The sequence below is a fragment of the Prorops nasuta genome, unplaced genomic scaffold (genome assembly GCF_024137725.1).
Source record: "Prorops nasuta isolate Cenicafe-Biocafe unplaced genomic scaffold, Cenicafe_Pnas_1.2 PNAS00019, whole genome shotgun sequence".
In the NCBI taxonomy this organism is placed as follows: Eukaryota; Metazoa; Arthropoda; class Insecta; order Hymenoptera; family Bethylidae; genus Prorops; species Prorops nasuta.
The window spans coordinates 4460897-4481805 of record NW_027116816.1 but is presented as its reverse complement, the minus strand read 5'-3'; the positions used below and the strand labels follow the sequence as shown (position 1 = coordinate 4481805).

The 20909-nt window shown below is 36.0% G+C and overlaps 2 protein-coding genes across 7 annotated transcripts; one reads left to right on the top strand and one right to left on the bottom strand.

The window, feature by feature from the left end:
* The first annotated feature begins 580 nt into the window (after positions 1 to 580).
* LOC136780549 (protein bicaudal C homolog 1-like) lies at positions 581 to 17216 on the top strand. Of its 5 annotated transcripts, XM_066738987.1 has the most exons (16): positions 581 to 671; positions 772 to 864; positions 2344 to 2596; positions 4320 to 4363; positions 8488 to 8557; positions 9845 to 9924; positions 10839 to 11054; positions 11133 to 11372; positions 11446 to 11664; positions 11745 to 12051; positions 12143 to 12520; positions 12800 to 12901; positions 12996 to 13246; positions 13548 to 13767; positions 13987 to 14106; positions 14546 to 17216. In XM_066738987.1, exons 3-16 carry the CDS (start codon positions 2377 to 2379, stop codon positions 14686 to 14688), a joined length of 2610 nt encoding a protein of 869 aa, XP_066595084.1. In that variant the 5' UTR covers positions 581 to 671; positions 772 to 864; positions 2344 to 2376; the 3' UTR covers positions 14689 to 17216. The 5 variants fall into 5 exon arrangements, with proteins under 5 accessions (XP_066595084.1, XP_066595085.1, XP_066595086.1 ...); XM_066738988.1 differs by having other exon boundaries at positions 589 to 864; positions 10842 to 11054; XM_066738989.1 differs by lacking the exon at positions 13987 to 14106 and having other exon boundaries at positions 590 to 864.
* A 135-nt stretch (positions 17217 to 17351) lies between these two features.
* Positions 17352 to 20836, bottom strand: LOC136780553 (peroxisome biogenesis factor 2-like). 2 transcript variants are annotated; one of them, XM_066738999.1, is made up of 4 exons: positions 20686 to 20836; positions 20430 to 20606; positions 19850 to 20072; positions 17352 to 19744 (listed from the first exon to the last, which is right to left on the bottom strand). In XM_066738999.1, the coding sequence occupies exons 2-4, from the start codon at positions 20490 to 20492 to the stop codon at positions 19173 to 19175; spliced, it is 858 nt and encodes a 285-aa protein (XP_066595096.1). In that variant the 5' UTR covers positions 20493 to 20606; positions 20686 to 20836; the 3' UTR covers positions 17352 to 19172. The 2 variants fall into 2 exon arrangements, with proteins under 2 accessions (XP_066595096.1, XP_066595095.1); XM_066738998.1 differs by having other exon boundaries at positions 17352 to 20072; positions 20686 to 20835.
* Between the last annotated feature and the right edge of the window lie 73 nt (positions 20837 to 20909).

Here is a 20909-nt window from a genome sequence, read left to right as displayed (position 1 = left end):
TGTAGAAGGAAGCATGAAAAAAAAATGTGACAAATTACAATGAATAAAATATCAACAAAAATTAAACTCTGTAAAACGTGTGACTGACCGACTATCGGCATGTCGGACAAGTGCTTGCACAATTAGAAAGATCATCGCGGATAGAAGCCAAACTATTTTACATATCATTATATACATAAATAATTACAGAATTAATAGTAAATAATTAAAAAAATAATGCATTGTGACACAAGTAAGATGTTTTCAGTACAATAGAGTGGGTTATAATCGTGGGAGATGTTGATGGGATGCAGTGGGATTTGACCGAATAAAATAGGATGTTAAAAGTGAGAAAGATAGATAAATAAATAGAGAGAGAGAGAGAGAGAGAGAGAGAGAGAGAGAGAGAGAGAGAGAGGGTAGGAGAGAGAAAGTGCGCGCGTGTAGATATGCGCTGGAGAAGGAGGGAGTAAGGAGAAGGAAAGAAAATATATGTAGATTAGAGAGGGAGTAAGGGAGAGGGAGAGCGAAAGGGTAAGAAAGTAAAGCTGGCGGTAGAGGAAGGTGTGTAAGTAAGTAAGCGGTTTAAGGTAAACTCTTCTCGTTCTCTCTCGATCGGAGCAGTCTCTCGTGACGGTGTCAAGGTGACAGCCGGCAGGAAGGCAGGCAGTCGGCCAGGAAGGAACAAGCAGGTGACAGGATCAAACAGATCTCGCGTCACGTTCGCGTTATCCTCATCACTCTGATAAGCATTCTTCTCATTGCGCTTTTTTCTCCATCGACGAGACGCAGACACAGCCACGTGGACCTACACACACGGGGAAGAGCTTCATCTCACACCGGCTACCAAGCAGTATTCCTCGCTTTTGCTGCACCTGAGCACAGGTTTGTCTCTAATGTTCCGTGCGCAACCTTCCATTATCCTCTCTTATCTCAATAATTGATGCACTCGTCTGTTATTTCATTGGTTATTTATCAATATGGCTGATAGAAGACTATTATTGTGTGCCAGTGGCTGTGGAATAGACTCCTTGTAAGGGACTACGTGTATACGCCTAATGTGTAAGCAATACAAGGATAACGAACTGTGCGATACTGCGGGAGGTCACCCGGGTGGTCATTGAACCATCCTAGCCAATTTATTTCGAACCATTTTGAACTTGAAGCACGTAACGATAACTGAAATTTATTTCCAATATTTTTCATCATCGCCAAACTCGATGTATACAGTGTATACGTACGATTCTAATTTATCTAATTATTTTTCTGTTGATTTATTACTTTCTGTACCGTTCTATCGTGGATGGATCTTCGTTCGAGTAATGTTTCACGAAACACTTGCCATCAATCATGTTTATGCTATTATTCCATTTAGTCGTTGTGCTTCACCTTTAAATTTCATAGTTCTTGAACATTGTGTTAGACGCTTATACAGAGATTGGATGCATAGTGTTTCATCTTGATGCATTTGCAAATGTTTTACTAATTTATTCATACAAAAATATAAAAATACTTTTAATCAAGTAATTATGTTAAAAATCTTAATTAGAGTCTAGATAATGTGTATTTAGTAACTGAAAGTTTTTTTCTTTTCGAGTTTTGTTACGGATTTAATTTTAATTCGGTGTTTGAGAATAAAATTAGGATAAAGATGGATGAGCAGTTAAATTCAGAAGGACAAAGAGAGAGAGAGAGAGAATGTAGTGTAGGGTGGTACATTGTTTTCATTAGAGGCATCAGGCAGTAGGTTTCGTGACTTTAGAAGGTACGTGTTAGACGTATATATCTATATATCTCTTACGGGACACGTGGCCGTGAAAACAACTTTTTGCACAAGCGAGAGCTTTCAGAGGACTCCGAAATGTTAGGCAGCACCACTGTGGCACTAAGCGGGCAAGATGCGTGATGCTATCAAGAAAAAACACCTTTCGTGATTCAAGTCACTCGAAAATACAGCAAAAGTTTGTAGTCGTTTACCTTTTTTCTAATCCAGCTGCACTGCCAATAACGTTGACTTCTTGATAAATAAACAGGTGCGTTTTATAACGTGAAATTGCACATTGATGTTTTTATTAATTTTAATTTCATCTCATTTCACATGCTCGTTTTTACAATGCAGTCACATTCTTCTTTGATATCCTTTACATGACTTAAAGCATTGATAATTTTTTGGCTTCGAATCATAAAAGTCCCCCTACCCTCTCTCTCTCTCTCTCTTTATCTGTGACTATAGGTTTTTAAAGTATTTATTAAAAAATTAGATATAAAAATAGTGTTTTTTTTTTTTATTGGAATGGAAGAAAAGAGATTAAAAATGAGATGTATATGAATTTTGGTGAATTGTTATTTTGATTTGCCACCCAGGTTGGCTTTGTCAGCAGCAGGCCGTTGCAAAGTATGAGGTCCGACGAGATGGTCCAGACTGAACGCAGGACGACCGAGACCATGTCCGAGGCGTCGGAGGGTACCGCAACCAGCAGTGTTTCCGGCAAATCGGGCTTCGAGAGTCGCGAAGATCTCAACAACCTAGCTGTTATCCTTGGCATTAGTAATCCAGAAGATTTGCAACAGGAACGCTTTCGCGTTGATCGACGAAAATTGGAACACATGCTTGTTGGTGAGCTAATGTTATTTTAAATTTTCTCCCATTTCCATTTAACGACCATTAAACCAATTTTTACTTCAAAAACTATCAATTTTTATGTAAAAGATATTTTTTTTAATTTACCTCAAAGTATGGCAGTGAAAGCTCATTTATCTTTGTAACTTCAAAAAATATCAAATTATTACATGTATATTTTTTTAGCTTTTTTATTTAATAGCAAAAAGGTATTGTTTAAAAAACCTGATGTCTTTTATGGTAACGGAGATGGATAAATTTTTATGTCCAGTTTTACGGACGAGTTAAAGTAAACACCCTGTATATCTTCACCTATCATTAGTTTGCCAATTGTTATTTTTATCATTTTTATTATTTTTTTATTGTTCTTATTATTGGCATCGTGGCTACTCGCATCATTATTGTTATTGATTCTTTATTTCAACTCCCTCTCAACACACACTGCATCTCTTTGTTTTGCAATCTATTCGGTTGTAATAGAAATATATATTTAAATAATTTTTGCAATGTTCCAATTTCGATCGCTCTTTAATGGAGTGCTTATAAGCAAAAATCGCGTGGAGTCACAGGGTTGTTGAAATTTGCAAGAAATTAGATTCTTTGCGGATCATCCACGCCTTGCTTTATTTGCATCTGTAATATATTTGACGTTGAGATTTAAATAGAGCTTCTAAATGTTTGTAAACGTGATTACGGAAATTGTCAGAAATATGGAGACAGTTCAATAATACGGAAGACTTAGATCAACTATGGGAATTTAATTTGTAAACGTTTATTAGAGTTCAGTATAGTTGCGTGTACCTATATGGTGATGTAAACATTCGCGACAACTGTTTTCTATCTATAAATCTAATTTAATTTCTCTATCAAACAATACAATAATAATTAAAAATTTCAAACCCTATAATAATTAAATACTTGATCTGCCTTGCAAACATTTATGACCCATCTCTTAATTTGCACGATTTATCTGCTAATATAAGGGATATCAACTCGCTAATGTAAACTACTATTTTTAGTATTAAACAATAAGAGTGATAGCAAAATTTAAATGTTTTTATTTAATAATAAATTTTCAACGACACTTTTGTCGTAATATAAAAATTAAACAAATCTTATTGAAAGAAACCAAGAAAAGAAAGGAAGAAATACATAGTAAGTATCATCAGAGTAATAAATTAAACAAATCTTTTTTTTAAGTTGCTCGATCGTTGAATTCGGTGGAAGAATATTTTAGTTTTACTAGGAATAAAATTAACTTGGTTCTCGTATTTTTAATACATTATTCGCAAATAAAATAAAATGTGCTGTAAGAAACGTCGTAGGAAAGGGTCGAACAAGGAAATACTTTTTGCGTTACAGTAAACTACTTTAAAGTTGGTCGATCTAATTTTTAAACACTCTATATATAATCTCGGACTCTGACTAGTATAATATGCATAAATATACAGAGTGTATCGCTTAATCCACCCAGAGCATGGACGCACCAAGTCATTTATCTTCGTGCCTACAAGAGTTATCAATTTTTGCACAAGACCTCTCTTCATGAAAATACGAAAAAGTTTGGAAAAGATCCTATGGAAAAAATTACCATCTCTCTTAGCAATACAAATAAATGAATTATTATCAGATTCACATGCAAGAAGCCTGTTTAAGCGGTACACCCTATATATATATACATAAAATTATAAGTGCAACAATGAAGTTTTTATCGTTTCAGGAGATGGTGAAGCTGCGGAGCTAGCAAACACGTTCTTCCATAAAGTGAGTTTTTATTATTTTTCAAAAGTAAAACTGTTTTCAAAATCAATGACGAAACTTTTCACAAGTGACTGAAAAGAATCCTTAATTTAGCGATCGCTTACATCGCGATCAATTGCGAAATTTTGCAACTATCTACATATATAATATTATGCTTGCTGAATATCTGTTAATGCTGTATAATGCAGTCGCGCACACACACATACACATACAGACAAAGGTACACGTAGACGCACGCGCACTTTACTATATAGAGTGGAAAGAAACTTTGCGGAAGAATCGTTACGATCGATTTCTCAGCCTTGTGCTCCGTAGGATAAATGAAAAATCAGGCATTTAGAACGGAGAAACTGAAATATTCGCTTAAGCTCGAACGATCGGTTCATGGTTCTCGTTGGATGGGGGGATAACGTAATTTGAAATCAAAATCGTTTAAGAGCAAAGCAGGAAGCTTCGTAATATTAGCTCGCACGACATATGTATGTATATATATGCAACACAACATTTCCACTTTCTCTCTCCTTGCCAACCTGCCTGTTTTGCTCGTTTTCTCGCTCACCGCCTGTCCCCAATCAGACAATTCGTTCTCGAGGCACTATTGACTCTACGTTATTGAAGCACTTACCGCCACTCGATAGGAGTCGTCCATCGTCGAATTATCGCTATAAAGAAATGTAAAAAAGTGGACGTATTATTGATGGAAAGGAATTCGGTCGGTAAGCGAATCCACGATCCGCTCAGCGACAAATTTGAAGGCAATGTTTGCGCTTATCCTTATCGTCGAGTCGTTGCGTAAAAGGGGACCTGGAAATACACCGCTAGTTTATTTATAGTGCTGTTTTACTCAGCTCTTTTCTACGCATTCATTCCCCTTCCCTCGAGAATTTCAGCAGCGCTTTTACTACCAGTGTCGACAACGAACATCGCGCAATTTCCCACAATTCGTTCCTCTTTTCTCTCTATCCTACCGTAATTAATGTTCCTATTAATTTATTGCTATTATTTCATCACTTTTTTATCCTACTTTCTCCCTCCCTCTCTCTCTCTCTCTCTTTCTATTAGTGTTATTCATTCTTCTGCAACGATAAGCTTCCCCTTCTAAGAATCACTGTAATTTTTGGCTTCGATCGACGACACGCACCACACACATGGTGATAAGATCACGCCAAAGATGCGATAAGATTGTAATAACTCGTCTAAATTTTCAAGGATTCATTTCCTCCTGTTTCTTCTTAATTCGATTATCCATCGTGGGTAAACACAAATTTGTCACATACGTGTCTGCACTGTGTCTAACGTATGTACATTAAACTTTATACCCTGCGTCTCTGAAAATTTCTGTTTTTAATTTTTATTTAAGAAATAAAAATAACATTCCCATTCTTTATTTTCGTTGCTTTATATATCGCTTCTTATATTTTCCCGTTCTCGCGACAAGTCTTTGCTCTTTTGATCTACTATAGTAGATGCTTCTGCTGCTTAATTTTTGTCGAGCAGTGTCATTTTGGAATTTGCAAAGAAAACGATGACTGCTCGAGAATACCACTGCGTATTATATACTAGTATCGTGTAATTTGAGAGAAGAAGAGGTGGAATCCGCGAATATAGTTTAGCGATATACCGTATGGTGCTACGTACTGTAATACGGATTTAGCGAGGGAGGCAAAGAAAAGAGTCGCTAATAATAGCCGATATTAATTTAACCAGAAAACGATATCTGCTCTAGCGCTTTCAAGAGTATCGCGATAAGAAAGTTTTGCTTGTGCGAAAGAGAGTGGGTGTAAAGTTTGTTACTACTGTCAAAGAAGTAAGAGCAAAGATAGAGTGTATATAGGTGCAAGGTTTAAAATTTTGCAGACTTTCTTAGATACGCTTTACATGCCACCGAGGGAATCGAGAAAATTGTATACGCTCGTTCCACCGTTTCGTGTATACGTACAGTATGTATATAGCACATTATATTTTATATTTGCGACTCGGAGTCGTGCTGTTTTGCGTCAACCGTTAACAAGGTTATCCCTCTTATCGTATCACCAGAGATTCGAGCTTCGATTACACGCGAAACTTGAATTCCGAATCTTATCAACTTACTCGCTTATAATGTTTGTCTCTTCTTACTGCGATACTGTAGCTACCATGCAACCGTTGAACGCTCTTTAAAAAAACAATTTGATATATGCGCTTTGCCAAATTTGCCAGCACTTTTATCCAAGTTTAACCCTCGCTCGAGCTTTTCTCTTTTTACAGAAGAGCGAAGAATTTATCGTATCGAATAAGAGAGAAAAAAATGACCGAGAGACATACTTTGAGAGACTAACTCATTCGAAGATTCCCTGCCAAGTATCGACGAGCTACCTGATCATTTGCATACTTATTGAATATTTTTATTATTCGAGGTCGTGAGACGCCTTGCTGGCAAAGATAAGATAGCCGGTAATACACATTTACAGCTAACGAGGGAAATCTGACCGAGCAATTGTTACTCGTTATAATTCCACTTTGCTCCTCACCCCCACTCGCTCCTCCAATAGACCACAAGTTTCCATTACCTTCATTTTCCTAATTAAACTTTGTCGTACATCGAATTCGATGCCAAGAGCTCATCCTTCGGCTATATGAAAGATAATCTGAAATAGAGCTATATGCGAGTGTGTATATATATATATATATAAGTATACATTGTATGTATATATATATATATAGTTGGTGACTTTATTTAGTACTTTTAAATAGGCTCGATACTTAAATATAGCTCGAAAATTTGCTCAGCCTTCGCTCTCTACCGTTTCTCGAAGAATCATGCAGCTCTCGGAGCTGTTTAATATTCGAAAATAAGCTCGCGATCGTTTTTTAAGCAAGATTGTGTAGCCAGAGCTGATTATAAATTCTCGAGTTATGGATTACGCAATGGATATTAATGACGCGCTCGAGTTTCAGTGACTTTGAAGTATTTCTCATAATATGACAAGAACAATAAGTATGGGCAATCTCTTTAAATTGCTCCATATCGATTTAGTTACGTTGATGGCATACGCAATGACAGTGACTATTGTGGGAGAAAAAAGGAGAGAGGAAGAGAGAAGTAAGGAGAAGGAAGAGAACACGCGGGAAGGGGTCAGGATGGAATCGCTACTGCGATTGCGAGTGGGAGGTTCTTCGTTTACAGACTGACCCGTTATGTTATCTGCTGTTAGTCCACCAGTCGTAGCAGCGATTCCGTCGTGGTACAAGCGTTCCTTACTCGCGTCTCGACCTTAGAAACCACAATTCAACCGCTTCCATTTTTCACCTTCCTCCACAGTACGCCCAGTGACCATTAATCTTTGCCATTTAAAAAATTTATGCAAAACAGAGAGAGAGTGAGAAAAAAAGGACTGTAACTTGCACGAAAACAGTTATATATCGGTGCCAAATTCTTTAGTGAAATCAATGAGATTCGTTGGAGTGAAACTGTGCAGACACTGACAAGATGTGCGTTCCGTGAAGTCTATGACTCGTAAAATAACTATAGAAACTCTCTGATTCTTTATACTGATTTTTTGTTCTCTCTCTCTCTCTCTCCCCCTCTCCCTCTCCCTCTCCCTCTCTCTTTCTGATATATCGTCAGTTTTAAATTACATTTTGTAAATAAGATAAGGAGGAGGAAACTATTATACAAATGCGTTGACTCTGGTGAAATTATAATTTCAATTCGTTTAAAATTGGATAGTGCCGATAGATTATTGTGCATCGACTGTAGTGGTGTGCTCAAAAAGTGCCTCTTTCCTCATAGAAAAGTACAGTAAGAGAAAAAAAAAGACGAAACGTGGCAATTGGCCTATAAAGCACGAGACACCGTTCCTTTTTTGTTTCTCACTCTTTGACTCATCAGATCACATCAGATCGAAGAGTAGACCAAGAAGAGCTAATAAGGACCAGGGCTATGATCGATCATGACCGTGGTAATAAATAGCCACATTTATTAATAATAGTGCACGCGTGCTGCAGTTGATAATTTTCAATTTTGTGCCATCTATTATTGCTTGAATAATACATATATATATATACATTTTATAGCATGCTTTGTTTAATCTAATCCAATAGTGCCGATCGAATTGAACATGTTGCTTTTTTGTTCGTTATTGCAGGTTATGGAGGAAACAAATACTTACATTAGATGGCCTTCGAGACTCAAAATTGGAGCAAAATCAAAAAAAGGTGAGTTTTTCATTTTCCCGTTCCTCGGATATTTCTGACTCACCGTGATTCTCTTTTTAGAAAATTGGAATATTTAATATTACGAAACACAAGTAGAATATTTTGCGTTTTATTGTCAATTTGTGGCATGAGTGTGGACCTGGAGCTCTGGTCACGATGAAATGTGTACTATATATATATAGATAATGGTACACAGAGAAAAGAAATAGGGAAGGGGTGAGAGATGTGTGAGGAAGAGAGGGGAGGGGAAATTGGATATCAGCATTCAGAAATTGTCCCCGTTAAAGTTCGACGACTTTGAAACGACCTTGAAGGCATGAGATGCTTCCGGCGCCGGTTGAGAATCATTTCCAAACATACCGCGGGAAGCTTTCGTCTTCTCATCTTTTTCTTCACCGTACAAACACGTTACAGTTAACTGCTATGCATACTGTGTCCAATGAATACGACTACTTTGCATCAAACTTTAATGTCTTTGCTACTTTCCAACTATTGTACCAATTCTAAAAGGACTGCAATGATACGATCATATAAAATTTCCATTCATCTCTCGACGTGTTTATAATATTATTAAAATCATGAATTATTTAAACTTTAATCTATGCTACTTACACACCCTCGTCTGCCTCAAGATATTTCAATGGTGAGAGTATCAAAGGCGAATGATTGGATGTCTGTGCCTGCTTATGGAAACTTTTCGGTGATTCATTCCTTCCTCGTGATCTAAACAGCTGTTGCTGCTTCCATTATCAGATTCGGATATCGTATTGCACATGGAAATATGTATTAATAATCCGCTTTATTTGAAAACCTTTCGAGCTTTCCGTACAGTCAACATTTCAATGATGTATCTCAATTTTAACAATCACGCAGTCTCTCTTGTTTATCAATTTGACTGGCTAATATTATCTCTCTTTATGATTTTTTTCTCTACTCTTCGTGTATGTATATTGTTTGTATAAAAGCTCAATCAAAATCTCTCCTTCGTAAAAAATGCTATAGCCAAATTTCTTATTTTTAATATTCTCAAATATAATTATCCTTTTGCTTCGGGGCTTTTTAGAATACCAGCCTTTGAAGAATCATGGTCGTCATCAGTCAAAAATGTTGTGTAATTTAAATAAGTCTAAATTTTCATTTTTCTTTATTATTGGATTATTGAGATTACTTAATTGAACATGCTTCTCGTAACGATATTTTCTTACTAGAAGTAACGCATAAATTGAAGAATATATGTATATTCGAAATCTCTCGAAGAACACTCAAAACGCTTTTTGTTGCTTGTAGACCCGCACATAAAGGTCGCAGGTCGATCCGATGACGTGCGAGCCGCTAAGGAGAAGATAATGCAAATTTTGGATACACAGGTAAGTTGAATGCAAATGCTTTCCTTAATTAAAATTCTATTTTTAATTTATATCATACGTGTTGTACTATTTATAGAATACGTTTATTGCTTAAATTCTTGTCAAAACTAATCAGAAATAACGCCAATTACGATGAAAGTTATCAGCAAAAATGAATTATCGAGGAATATCTATTTCTAAAAAGTCTAACGTTGAGTGGAAATTTTTTTATTGCAAATATCCAAAGAGTTCAATCTTGATGTGTAAGCAAGATCAAGTTTTGTCTTTTCTTTTCTATCCCGCAAAGATTTCCCCGATTTAATCGTATATCCAATGCGAGTATGTGTGAGTTGCTGAATATAAAAAGAGCCACTTTACACCTATCCGTAATCTTAACCTTTCAGATAATCATTGACTTTGACTCTGACATATGACATGTGTTTTCGTGTATCCTTACGATATGGTAATATTATTATCACTGTAATGACGCTCCGATGCTCCACTTGAAGCTTTATGCACACTATCCTACATTTCATGATTCTGTTCACTCTGAAGAAAACCATATGTCTATTATACTTTTCCTTCCAACTATTTACGAGTATTAACAGAATAGAAAAAAGTGTAATTGGACTTTGGCACTAAACACTCGTTGCAAAAGTTGAGACGTTCCGGAGATTTCTGATTTGTCGATTCGCATAACAGCTTCGACGAGCACCGACTAAGATAATTCTTACGCTAGATAAACGCAGACGAATAAAATAGGAACAAGCAATTGTTTTGAAAAAAATTTATTGATACATATTTTACTAGATAGCTGCAATACTAAGTATAAACTATACTTTCATCGTCTGCCATAAAACTTGGTCTTTGTCATAGTCCTTAATTCTCCTGTAACACAATTGGAAGAAAGGAGTAACAAGATTTTCTTTTAATAGCAGAGTAACAGGGTGACTATGAAACTTGATGTTAGCTACACCGATCACTCTCACATTATCGGCAAGGGCGGATTGACGATAAAACGAGTGATGGAGGAAACTGGTTGTCACATCCATTTTCCTGATAGCAATCGCAGCAATCATCAGGAGAAGAGCAACCAGGTATCCATAGCTGGTGAAATGGAAGGCGTTGAAAAAGCTCGTGCACGAGTTAGAGTAAGCATTTGGCGCGCGTAAACTCGACTGACAAAGTGAAGAGATAAATTAACAAATGATCTGTTGACGTTCTTGCAGAACTTGACACCACTGATTTTCTCGTTCGAGCTGCCATTCATGGGCGCGACTCAGACCACACCAGATTCCACTTCGGCTTATGTAGTTAAGATACAAGAGACTTACAATGTCCAGGTGACATTTAGAACAAGACCAAAACTACATGCTACTCTGGTGGTGGTGAAAGGTTGCGAATGGGAGGTATCTCGCGTCAAAGAAGCCACAATCTTGCTAATACAACATATGTGTGAAAGTTTAGCTGTAAGCATTATTGATACTTGCAAATGTAACGCTATACGAAAAATTCGTATTGACGGTGAGTTTGGTTTTCTAGAGTCAAATACAAGTACAAATGTCGATGGAAATTTCACCTCAACACCACAGTCTAGTACTGGGTAGACAGAGCAGCAATCTGCGAATGATAATGCAGCATACTGCCACTCAAATCATGTTCCCGGATGCTGGCGATCCAAATATTCCAAGCTTGAAGAAAAGCAACGTGACCATCACTGGCTCGATACACAATGTATATTTAGCCAGGCAGCAATTAGTAGTAAGTTGATAAGTATAATCAGCATTATCCTTATTTAAAAATAAAATGTAAAAAATTGTTACAATGATACTTCTCCTCAGGGCTCTCTACCTTTGGTTCTCATGTTTGACCTGCCAGAAGATTCAGTGGCTTCTGTTGACCCTTTAAATATAGCTCAACTAATGCAATCGCTCAATGTATTTATAAATGTGAGACACAAGCCCAAACAGAGTACATTGTCTGTAATCATCAAAGGTATCGAAAGAAATGCAAGCAACGTGTACGAAGCCAGGAAGCAATTGTTGAGTCTGAACGAGCCCAGAGTGCATGCTGAAATACCAGCTACTTATCACATACCAAATGCTGCCAGCAACGTTTTCCATGGAGTTTCTACGAATGGAACTAGCAGTATGATTAATATTAAATCTCTTGCATCGATATTGTTGCTTTGCGTGGGCATTTAGTGGAATTGGAATTTGAAATGTTTTATTTTTTGCAGGTCCCAACAACATAGTTAATGGCTTGCCGGAGAGCCTATCGAACGTATTAACGGTAAATACCCAAACTCCCCCATACTGCATATCACCAATGTCACATTCTCCAACTCCACTGGGCCTTTCGCCACACTGGGGTTTCACACCCATTCCGTCCATATTTTCACCACTTTCGATGCACCATTCTGCTTACCCTTCGTATTCCCACTTGAATCAATTGTTAACGACGCAGCAACTGATGCACAATAACCTCATGAGCCAAAACCACAGTATGTCATCTAATCACAGTGGAAACAGCTTGGGACAAATGAATCAAAATTTCACCAATAGCTTCCCTGGTATAGCAGGTCTGAAAAATTTACCTGACAGTAAAGACAGTAGTGGTAAGTTAAAATACTATTTACTTGTCTCTCTGAATCTTTATGCAATCTAGAAGCTTTTTAAAAAATTATCAATTGGAAATAAACTGTAAAATTGTAGCACAGCCAATTTTTCTAATTTAACTTTATCAATTCGTATGAATGTAATAAATAGCTTACATTATAAAAGGCCAATTTTAAAAAATAAATTTCTTAAAAATTCTGCATTCGTGTGCATAAAGATCCGAAGTCTACTCATTACACCAGAGCATACATTATATTTATCTGAAACGTTATTTCTAGCTTACTCATCTTTAAACAGTGTGATAAGCTCTTTATCTAGTCCAGCTATCAGCCCGCGTAATATATCGCCTGTTAATTCTTCCGATACTAGCACTAATTTAGGTAAGAATGAATATTTTTAATCAAAATTTGTACGGCATAATTTTAGGAATAGACGATTATTAATATTTTCCTTCATTGCAACTCTTTCCTTCAGACATATCAAGCGTTTTATCGGATCTCACTGTATCGGATCGTCGGGCACCAGGATGTGAGAAGAAATCACTGGAAATGGCTGTACAGCATCAGAACCATATTACTCCTTTCGATTACGAGCAGAAGAAAATGTTGGCGACAAAAGCGATTCAGAGCAAACCCAGCGTTTCTGAAGTTCGCACTCCTACCTCAACGTGGTCCGGTTATGGACTTAGTCAAAGTATTCCAGCAGTACCTAGTGACTCGAATAAGGTAAATCCCATGTTATATACCTTGCAATCTAAATATTCTAAAGTACACCCTGTTACATCAAATAACACTCACATCTGTACGCCTGTCTGTCTGTTTAAACATCCATCTGTCCGTCCTCACAAACACGTTGTTCCAAATGTACGCGATGCATTGCTGTTTAAACTCTGCTCCTCGAGACCCATTAAACGTAGCATAAGATTTTAACAAAGGACAGCATGTAGAATTTGAGATAAACTTTAAGATTCAACTGCATTCTTGTATAACGCAATTAACTTATGAACGGTATGAAATTTTGATTCAGGATTTGACGTTACACCCGTCTGACTTGTGGAAAGAACCAACGACACCGATAGCCAATATGAACTTTTGCGTTGGCTCCAATAAGGACAGAATTGGTCAAATCGGAATGACATCAAATTTATTAGAGCATACCCCAACGTCGCACATAAATAAAATCACATCTCATCGTTATACAGACCTCGCTGGTATGCTGACTGACGTCGGATTAGACAAATATATTCGTAAGTTTTCCTCGCATATTTTATCCTTAACTTTTACTCGCTCTCTACTCTTTTCTATGGTTTTCTCAATAAACTTATAGAATTCTGCTTTATTTCCCATGCTTTCCGCGCAAACCTAGGCAGCTAAACCTGTGTGGTACCACTCGTGCCTGTGTAAAGTGTCTTTAACTATCGACATAACAAACTCCATGCTTTTTTTCTCATTCTGTTTCTCATTAGGCAACTTCATATCACACGAAGTGGATATGACTATGTTTCCTACTTTGACGGAAAAGGATCTTTCTGAAATTGGAATAACCACCTGGGGTGCTAAACGTAAAATAATGCTATTAATTACTGGTACGTGTGAAGCTTGATACTTGCGCTTATTTCTTTCTACTGCTTGAGCTTGCCTCTACTCCGACTGCTCTTTCCCGTCATATCTCTATCACACTGATAAGTCTAGATTACGTATAAAAGATTTATATACGGGGTGTCCTAAAATTCTGTACTCTGACCGATAAAAAACTCGTGGTACCAAAGAGTCTACGGGAAGACTGTTTCATGCAAAAATTTCAGGGCTTGAACGATCAATTTTCGATCTGATTAATTTGACCTTGGAATGAGTTTTTTTTTTAATTAACGTGACATTGGCTGGAGATTTTTATATGGGAGACGGTTTCAGGAACAGAGTTAAATTTTGCAAGTCATTCTAGTCGGTCCAGACTCTTAGGACACCCTGTACATATTATTAATGCATGAATTCTCTTGACAATGAGGCTCGATACGAATTTTACAGAGATGAAAACGAGAACTAGTCCATTTTCTGGCAGCGCTGCGCCAGGCGCAGAAAGAAAAAGCAGTAACGCGTCATCATCGGTCTCCACTTCGATGAACAAATGCAACTTGGATGCCAAATGGTATAACGAAGTGTGTGAGTAGGCATGATTACACGGAAATGTGACTTTATAAAAGAAAAAGTGACACTGTATTGAAATAATGAACGAGGAATATCGCGTTACACCACTCACGCATATATAGACTGCATAATACCGAAGAGTGTCACGCGTTTATCAGCGATTAGAAAATGGACAGGGAAAAAGTCGATTTAGAATGATGAAGACGACGCTAAAAATGATCGAGCTGGATCGAGAAACGATTGGTTTATTAAGTTTGAAACACTCCAGAAATATATACATATATATTTATTCTCGATGCCGGGCAGCTGCTTAGTTTTCTCTAGAGATGCATTACACTTTTTTTTTCATACTAGCAGTTGCCCCGGTACGCGCGAACCAAGTTCCTTTAGATTAAGATAATAAGCATCGATGCTTTGGTAATTTCACATTTATTTGGCGCTAAGTGTCCACTTTCGAGCATCGGTGGTTGATATTTCCTATATTTGTGCGATATATATATTGTATATACATGAGTAAGGCTCTCCATCAGCCAACCGTTGTTCGTCAAATCGTGTAAAGTCAAATCAAGTTTTTTTTATGGTCACATGTATCTTTTCGGTGGTGGATGATGACTGTATATGTAGGATTTCAAGTGTTATATCGGGGATCAATTAGCTCTTCGATTGTATTGTTATTACTGTCGTAGCGCAGTAAGGAGGGAAATGAAGAAGTTTTTTAGAGAGAAATTGCGTTGAAGGATAGAAGAAGAAGAGGGGTGATATATGATAATACATAAGTTTATCGGCTTTTCGCTTTAGTACGGTTAAAATATTTAATTCCGACTAAGCTCGAACATCGACTAACCTGTTTAGTACTTTTAAGAACCAACGGATGTGACTGGACACACGGGCAATCTGTAACTGCTGCGCGGCTCTTCGAATCTGCCACTTTTTACAGTGAGGAATGAAAGGATGAGGGACGGAGCGGGTTTCGTAGGGATAGGAAATTAGAGTTTCTCATTGCTGAGGGCCGTTACGTTGCCTTCTATCCAGCTACTTTGGGTTCAATGTCATTTGGACGGTGTCATCGAGTTTTATAATGTACCAAAGTATTTATTATTCAATAGCTAAAATCGTTGTTGGATGCATGAGTATGAATGGATGATAGACTTAACTTATTGGATAAAGCGAAAATTAACGAAGCGCGACAAGAAGCTCTTTATTATAAACGAACCATCTTTGAGAATCGATGCGCCCTCGCAAGTTCACGTAAAACGACGTTCGAAGTGTACATTCGAATGTTCTCCACAATAATTCGTGCCTCGATATTACAAGCATTGTAATGAACGATCGATCGACAAATCGAAAATGTCTAACGAAAATGGATCATCACCGGTTGATTTGAATGCAATCTTTTCTATATATACACTTTTCTTTATTTAGGCAATTCATATTCTACAAGCACGAAAATACTATCGAACATCTCTCTTCCAAATGAATTAGAGAAATCACGTACAGTTAAAGATTAATCTATTATTATATTATAAATAATTTTACGAAAGTAAGATATCTCATTTGATATAAGTTATTGTAATTTTAAACCTTTTTTTTCCTTTTTTTTTGCATGATCAAGTAAAAGCGTTAGGTAATAATCGAGCTCCGATCATTTTCACGCTACGCGCGCTGAGAAAAAAGGGTGGTAGGGCCGAGGCGTTCGCGGGAGAACAACATAGCCACGCGAGTGAAAAAGAGAAAAACCGTAACCGTGCAGGGGCCATTTCGAGGGAAATGCGAATTTCCTGCGATCAGGGAGATCGAATCGGTAAGGTGAAAACGAAAGGAGAGCAGTGTGGCTCCCCTACTCGGCTCGCCCTCGTATTTAATACGACCTTAAAACGGAAATGCCTAGCGAAACATTTTATCGCTGAGAGTTCTTGACAAAGCTTTTTTGTAGTTAATTTCTTTTTTTTTCCCCACTTTTTTTTAAAGCGTAAATTATTCTCGTTGTGCGCTCTGAATCTGAGCTTTGTGAGCAATCAAAAGATGTAGATTGTAACTAATCATGTATTACGTTCGTCTTCGTTCGCGCGAGCATCTTAATTATGCATATTTGTGCGATTTATGCTCGTACGGATCTTGCATGTGTCCAAGTGTTTGTGTGCATAAGTATGTATGTATCGATGTAAGAGTGTGTATGTATGCATGTATGTACAAATGCCCCTCTGTATGTGTCTACGAACCGTTCAATTTGTATTCAATGAAAAACAACTAAACTCGCAATATATAATGATGTTGATGATGATGATGATGAGAAAGAATGACTGTAACTGATGAACAGATAAAGGTGTATTCTCTAAATCCTTTAATTGATCACATTTAATAGTGAATTAATCGTTATAGCGTCCTTTTCGATAATAAATACAGATTTTTTTATATGACGGCAATATCTTGCAAAAGGTTAGTCGTATACTATATTTTGAAAAATTTTGTACGACAAAGAATGAAATATTTGTAAAACTAGCAAATAGGTTGAAATTCAACTACTATTAAATTACACATAGAATAATCCTTATTAGCGCATTAATGTTCACTGTTTGACGTTCACAGAGTATACCGAACTTTCATTGCAGAGTTTAATAACTTAGTCCTACGAATCAATGATGTTCCTATATAAAAGTATAGAAGAAAAATATATATATATATATATATATATTATACATACATTGTAATGTATACCACGTGTATGCGATCCTGCAATTATAAATATGATAAGTAAATACAAACATATACATGAGATAAGGAGTTACTAAGGGCGCGTAAAGCTTAAAGCTTTCAACGCTTGAGGAATAAATAAGAGTATTTCATCGATCATGTTAATAATTAATGTAATCGAGATTGGCGATTTCTCCGTAACTGCTTACACTTGAATATGCATCTTTTATGAAATAGCAACTAACATGACATACTTCTCACTCTCTTCCTCCTTATTTTTTTCCAAAATCCTCTCAAAACGATTCTTCGATCTTATTTCGACATTTCGTGGTAGAGGATGCAGAGAAATGCCTTTACTTTTGCTGATTATCGTTCCTCTTGCCTACAACTTCTCTTTCTCCCTTACCATCTCCTTTTTCATTGCATTTCCAGATTGAGTTGTTTCGATGATGCTTTCATAGCATGGGAATCCTTTGATCTTCACCCCTTATCAATTTCTTTTAAGTCGCTAAAAATAGTCGAAAACAATAATTTTATTCCAAAAACATTCTTCGTTATTTATCTCATCTAATATACCTATATACATCTTATTAACAGTTATTCCTTAAAAGTTTTATAGATATGAAAAATATTGTAGAATTATGACACTGAATATCTAAGGATTCTTCCATCGAATACCTAAAATTGAAACTACTTTTAATTAAAAAGGATTACCTGGAAGATTTTCATGAGGAAAAATAAGACGGATGGTAAAAATAAGGAGGTATGAATTGAGAGTTGTGAAAAGAATTATAGCAAACCATGTCAATTTCAGCAAGCACTGGTTTTGATTGTAATATTATATTTTGGAACGATCAGACTCGCAGACTGCACAATTCTCTTGTGGCCATGACGTATTGAAGCTATAAATGGAAACAAATACAGTATACAGCTGTCACTACTAAAATATAACAGTGAAGCGTTCCATATATAATATTACACATTTCCAACTTACGTATTTCTTTTAGAATTTCTCTCAAAAATTTAAAGAAACAGTAACAAACTCTAGGAAGTTTCAGACCTAATTTTACTGATTTATGTGAAAAGAAAGGTTTAGCTTTGTTATAAGTTCATAATTGAAAGTAGTTGTAAGGTATTGTAAAACCAAAACAATATATTTTGTACGCTTAATATTGTAAAAATAATCCAAATCAGCAGTGATGATATGAACACTTAACATTACTAAACAAGCAAATTAATTTTAATAAAATAAATTTATCAAAGAGATAAGGAAAGAAAGATCGATACAATAGATTTTTAAAATGCACATAGTGACAAATGATGTAACGTATATTTCAAAAAGTTATTAGTCAATTGAATTAATTATATTTCACAATTATGGCTGTGCTCATATATTAAACTAAAACAGGAAAGACACTACATGATTTTAAAGAATGTGCATTTCAATTTTCCTTATTAGTGGCGTTAGCTCCAGTAACTGAATCCAATATTATATGTGTACAGTCAATAAAATAATGGATTTTTTATACAATGATTATGTGTACAAAGTAAAAGATCCGTTTTATGATAGTGCAGCATGATATTTTTATATGATAATGTAATGGTACTTTATTAAGCAATTAGTATATCATATTGATTTATTACTGTTTGTTTCAAAGAAATCACCGATCAATGCCAAAAAAAAGGGAAGAAAGGTAAATAAATTTGTTGTATTGAAAAAAAATCAAGAAATATTTTGTATTATTGTTTTTTAATAAAAAATAATGTTCAAATATGAACTGATTGGCACACAATAAATTTACTTATAATTTTACTTTCAATCGCTTACATCTTTTACAATAGCTTCATTTAAATTAGCTCTGTAAAATTTCATATTGCTAGAATTTAAGTTTAAGTTACAGATTGGACAATGAAATTTGCTTGTAGCTATAAAGTTAGCTTTTAAACAATAATAACAAAATATATGTCCACACTCAGCATATGTAGGTAAAATTGGGTTATCGTTGCAATAAGTACATTTTGTTGACAGTTCCATCAAAGGGAACAATTTAATAACTCTGGACTTTCTTCTTGATAGGAAAACAGAAAGCATGAATTGTTTTAACGAATGAAAATTTATCATTGGCAAACCTATTGTAAACAATTCAGCTAAGCCATGCCATAAGAGTTCTCTAGCCATGTAAGAATATCCTATGTCACGAGGCTTATGTGGTATTGTTGATTGGCTGGAGATTCCTAACAATTTTTCTATTAATTGTGGCTGATTTCCACGATGCAAGAAATTTAATAAATTGATGAGCTCTAATAAGCTGGTTGCCATTGAAATCCATCTAAAATACAATTTCACCTTTTCCAACAGTTCTGTCGAAGTAACAGTTCTATTGTCATCTGTCAATTTCAAACGAATATAGTCTGGTACGGTAATTAAAAATAAATATAAGACTGACTTTTTTGTATCAATGTCTGGATAATTTAAATTCAATAATTGCTGACCAAATGTTGACTTCCCTGTTCTCAGTGAGAAGCTCCATATAAGAATCCTCAACAGTGCATCAATTTCAGATTGCCATTTATCTATTTTACCTAAAGGAAAATGCTTTGTCACTTCTTTAGTTTGAGCTTTTAGAACTTTAAAAATTTCCTCATCCAGCTGAACAGCATCAATTTGGTTAATACGAGATACATATGAAGTTTTGGACATCTTTCTCTTGATTCTCTACAATTATTGTCAAGGATTACAGAGTTTATCGAAATCCAAACACAATAAAGTCAAAACGATTGTTTAAGAGAAAAAAGATAAAGTTCAAATCATTTAAAATATTTTAATGCAATTTACGCATAAAACTGGAGTTCATTACAATGAATTTAAAAACCAACGCTATTATCTATACTATAATTTATCACTAACACAAGTTTCAAAGTTCAAATGGAAAGTCATACACGCGCGCACGCGCGCATACAAACGTTGTTAATATCGCACTGAGCATCATTTATTGTTTAATATAAATATAACAGGTAGCTTCATTTTTAACAAAGTACTGATAACAATGTACATTTTTAGTTCAAACTTTACCCAAGGAAAGCCATCAAGATTTTGCTGATCCGTAGTAGCAAAAATTTGAGATGCTTCGAGCATGGACTATGATATTAAGAGTAGTTGGGCTAGTTAGTTGGAGAGTTTGTTGGTGGAAGCCCTCATGAGGCTTCGCAAAACTTTAATCTCTTCTCAGAAACTGTTGTCACTGATAACCTGATAAAATCATAAGATAATTTGATAAGTGAAATAGCAAGTGACAATTACCTTATGGTGTATAATCTGGTGTGTATACAATCTGCGTTATGCGTATGCGCATTCCAAACATTCCTTTGTGCATACTGCATTCCTCCTCATCAGGATCCGATCCGATATCCCGAGATCCAGCGGTCTACCCAACCGACGAAGGCTTCGCTCGAGAGAAACTTCAGAGACTCGACGGGACTCGACCGACTCGACCAGTCTCGACCAGTCTCGACTGGCCTCGACCAATGGCAGGCTGTCGTTCGGTCACCATAT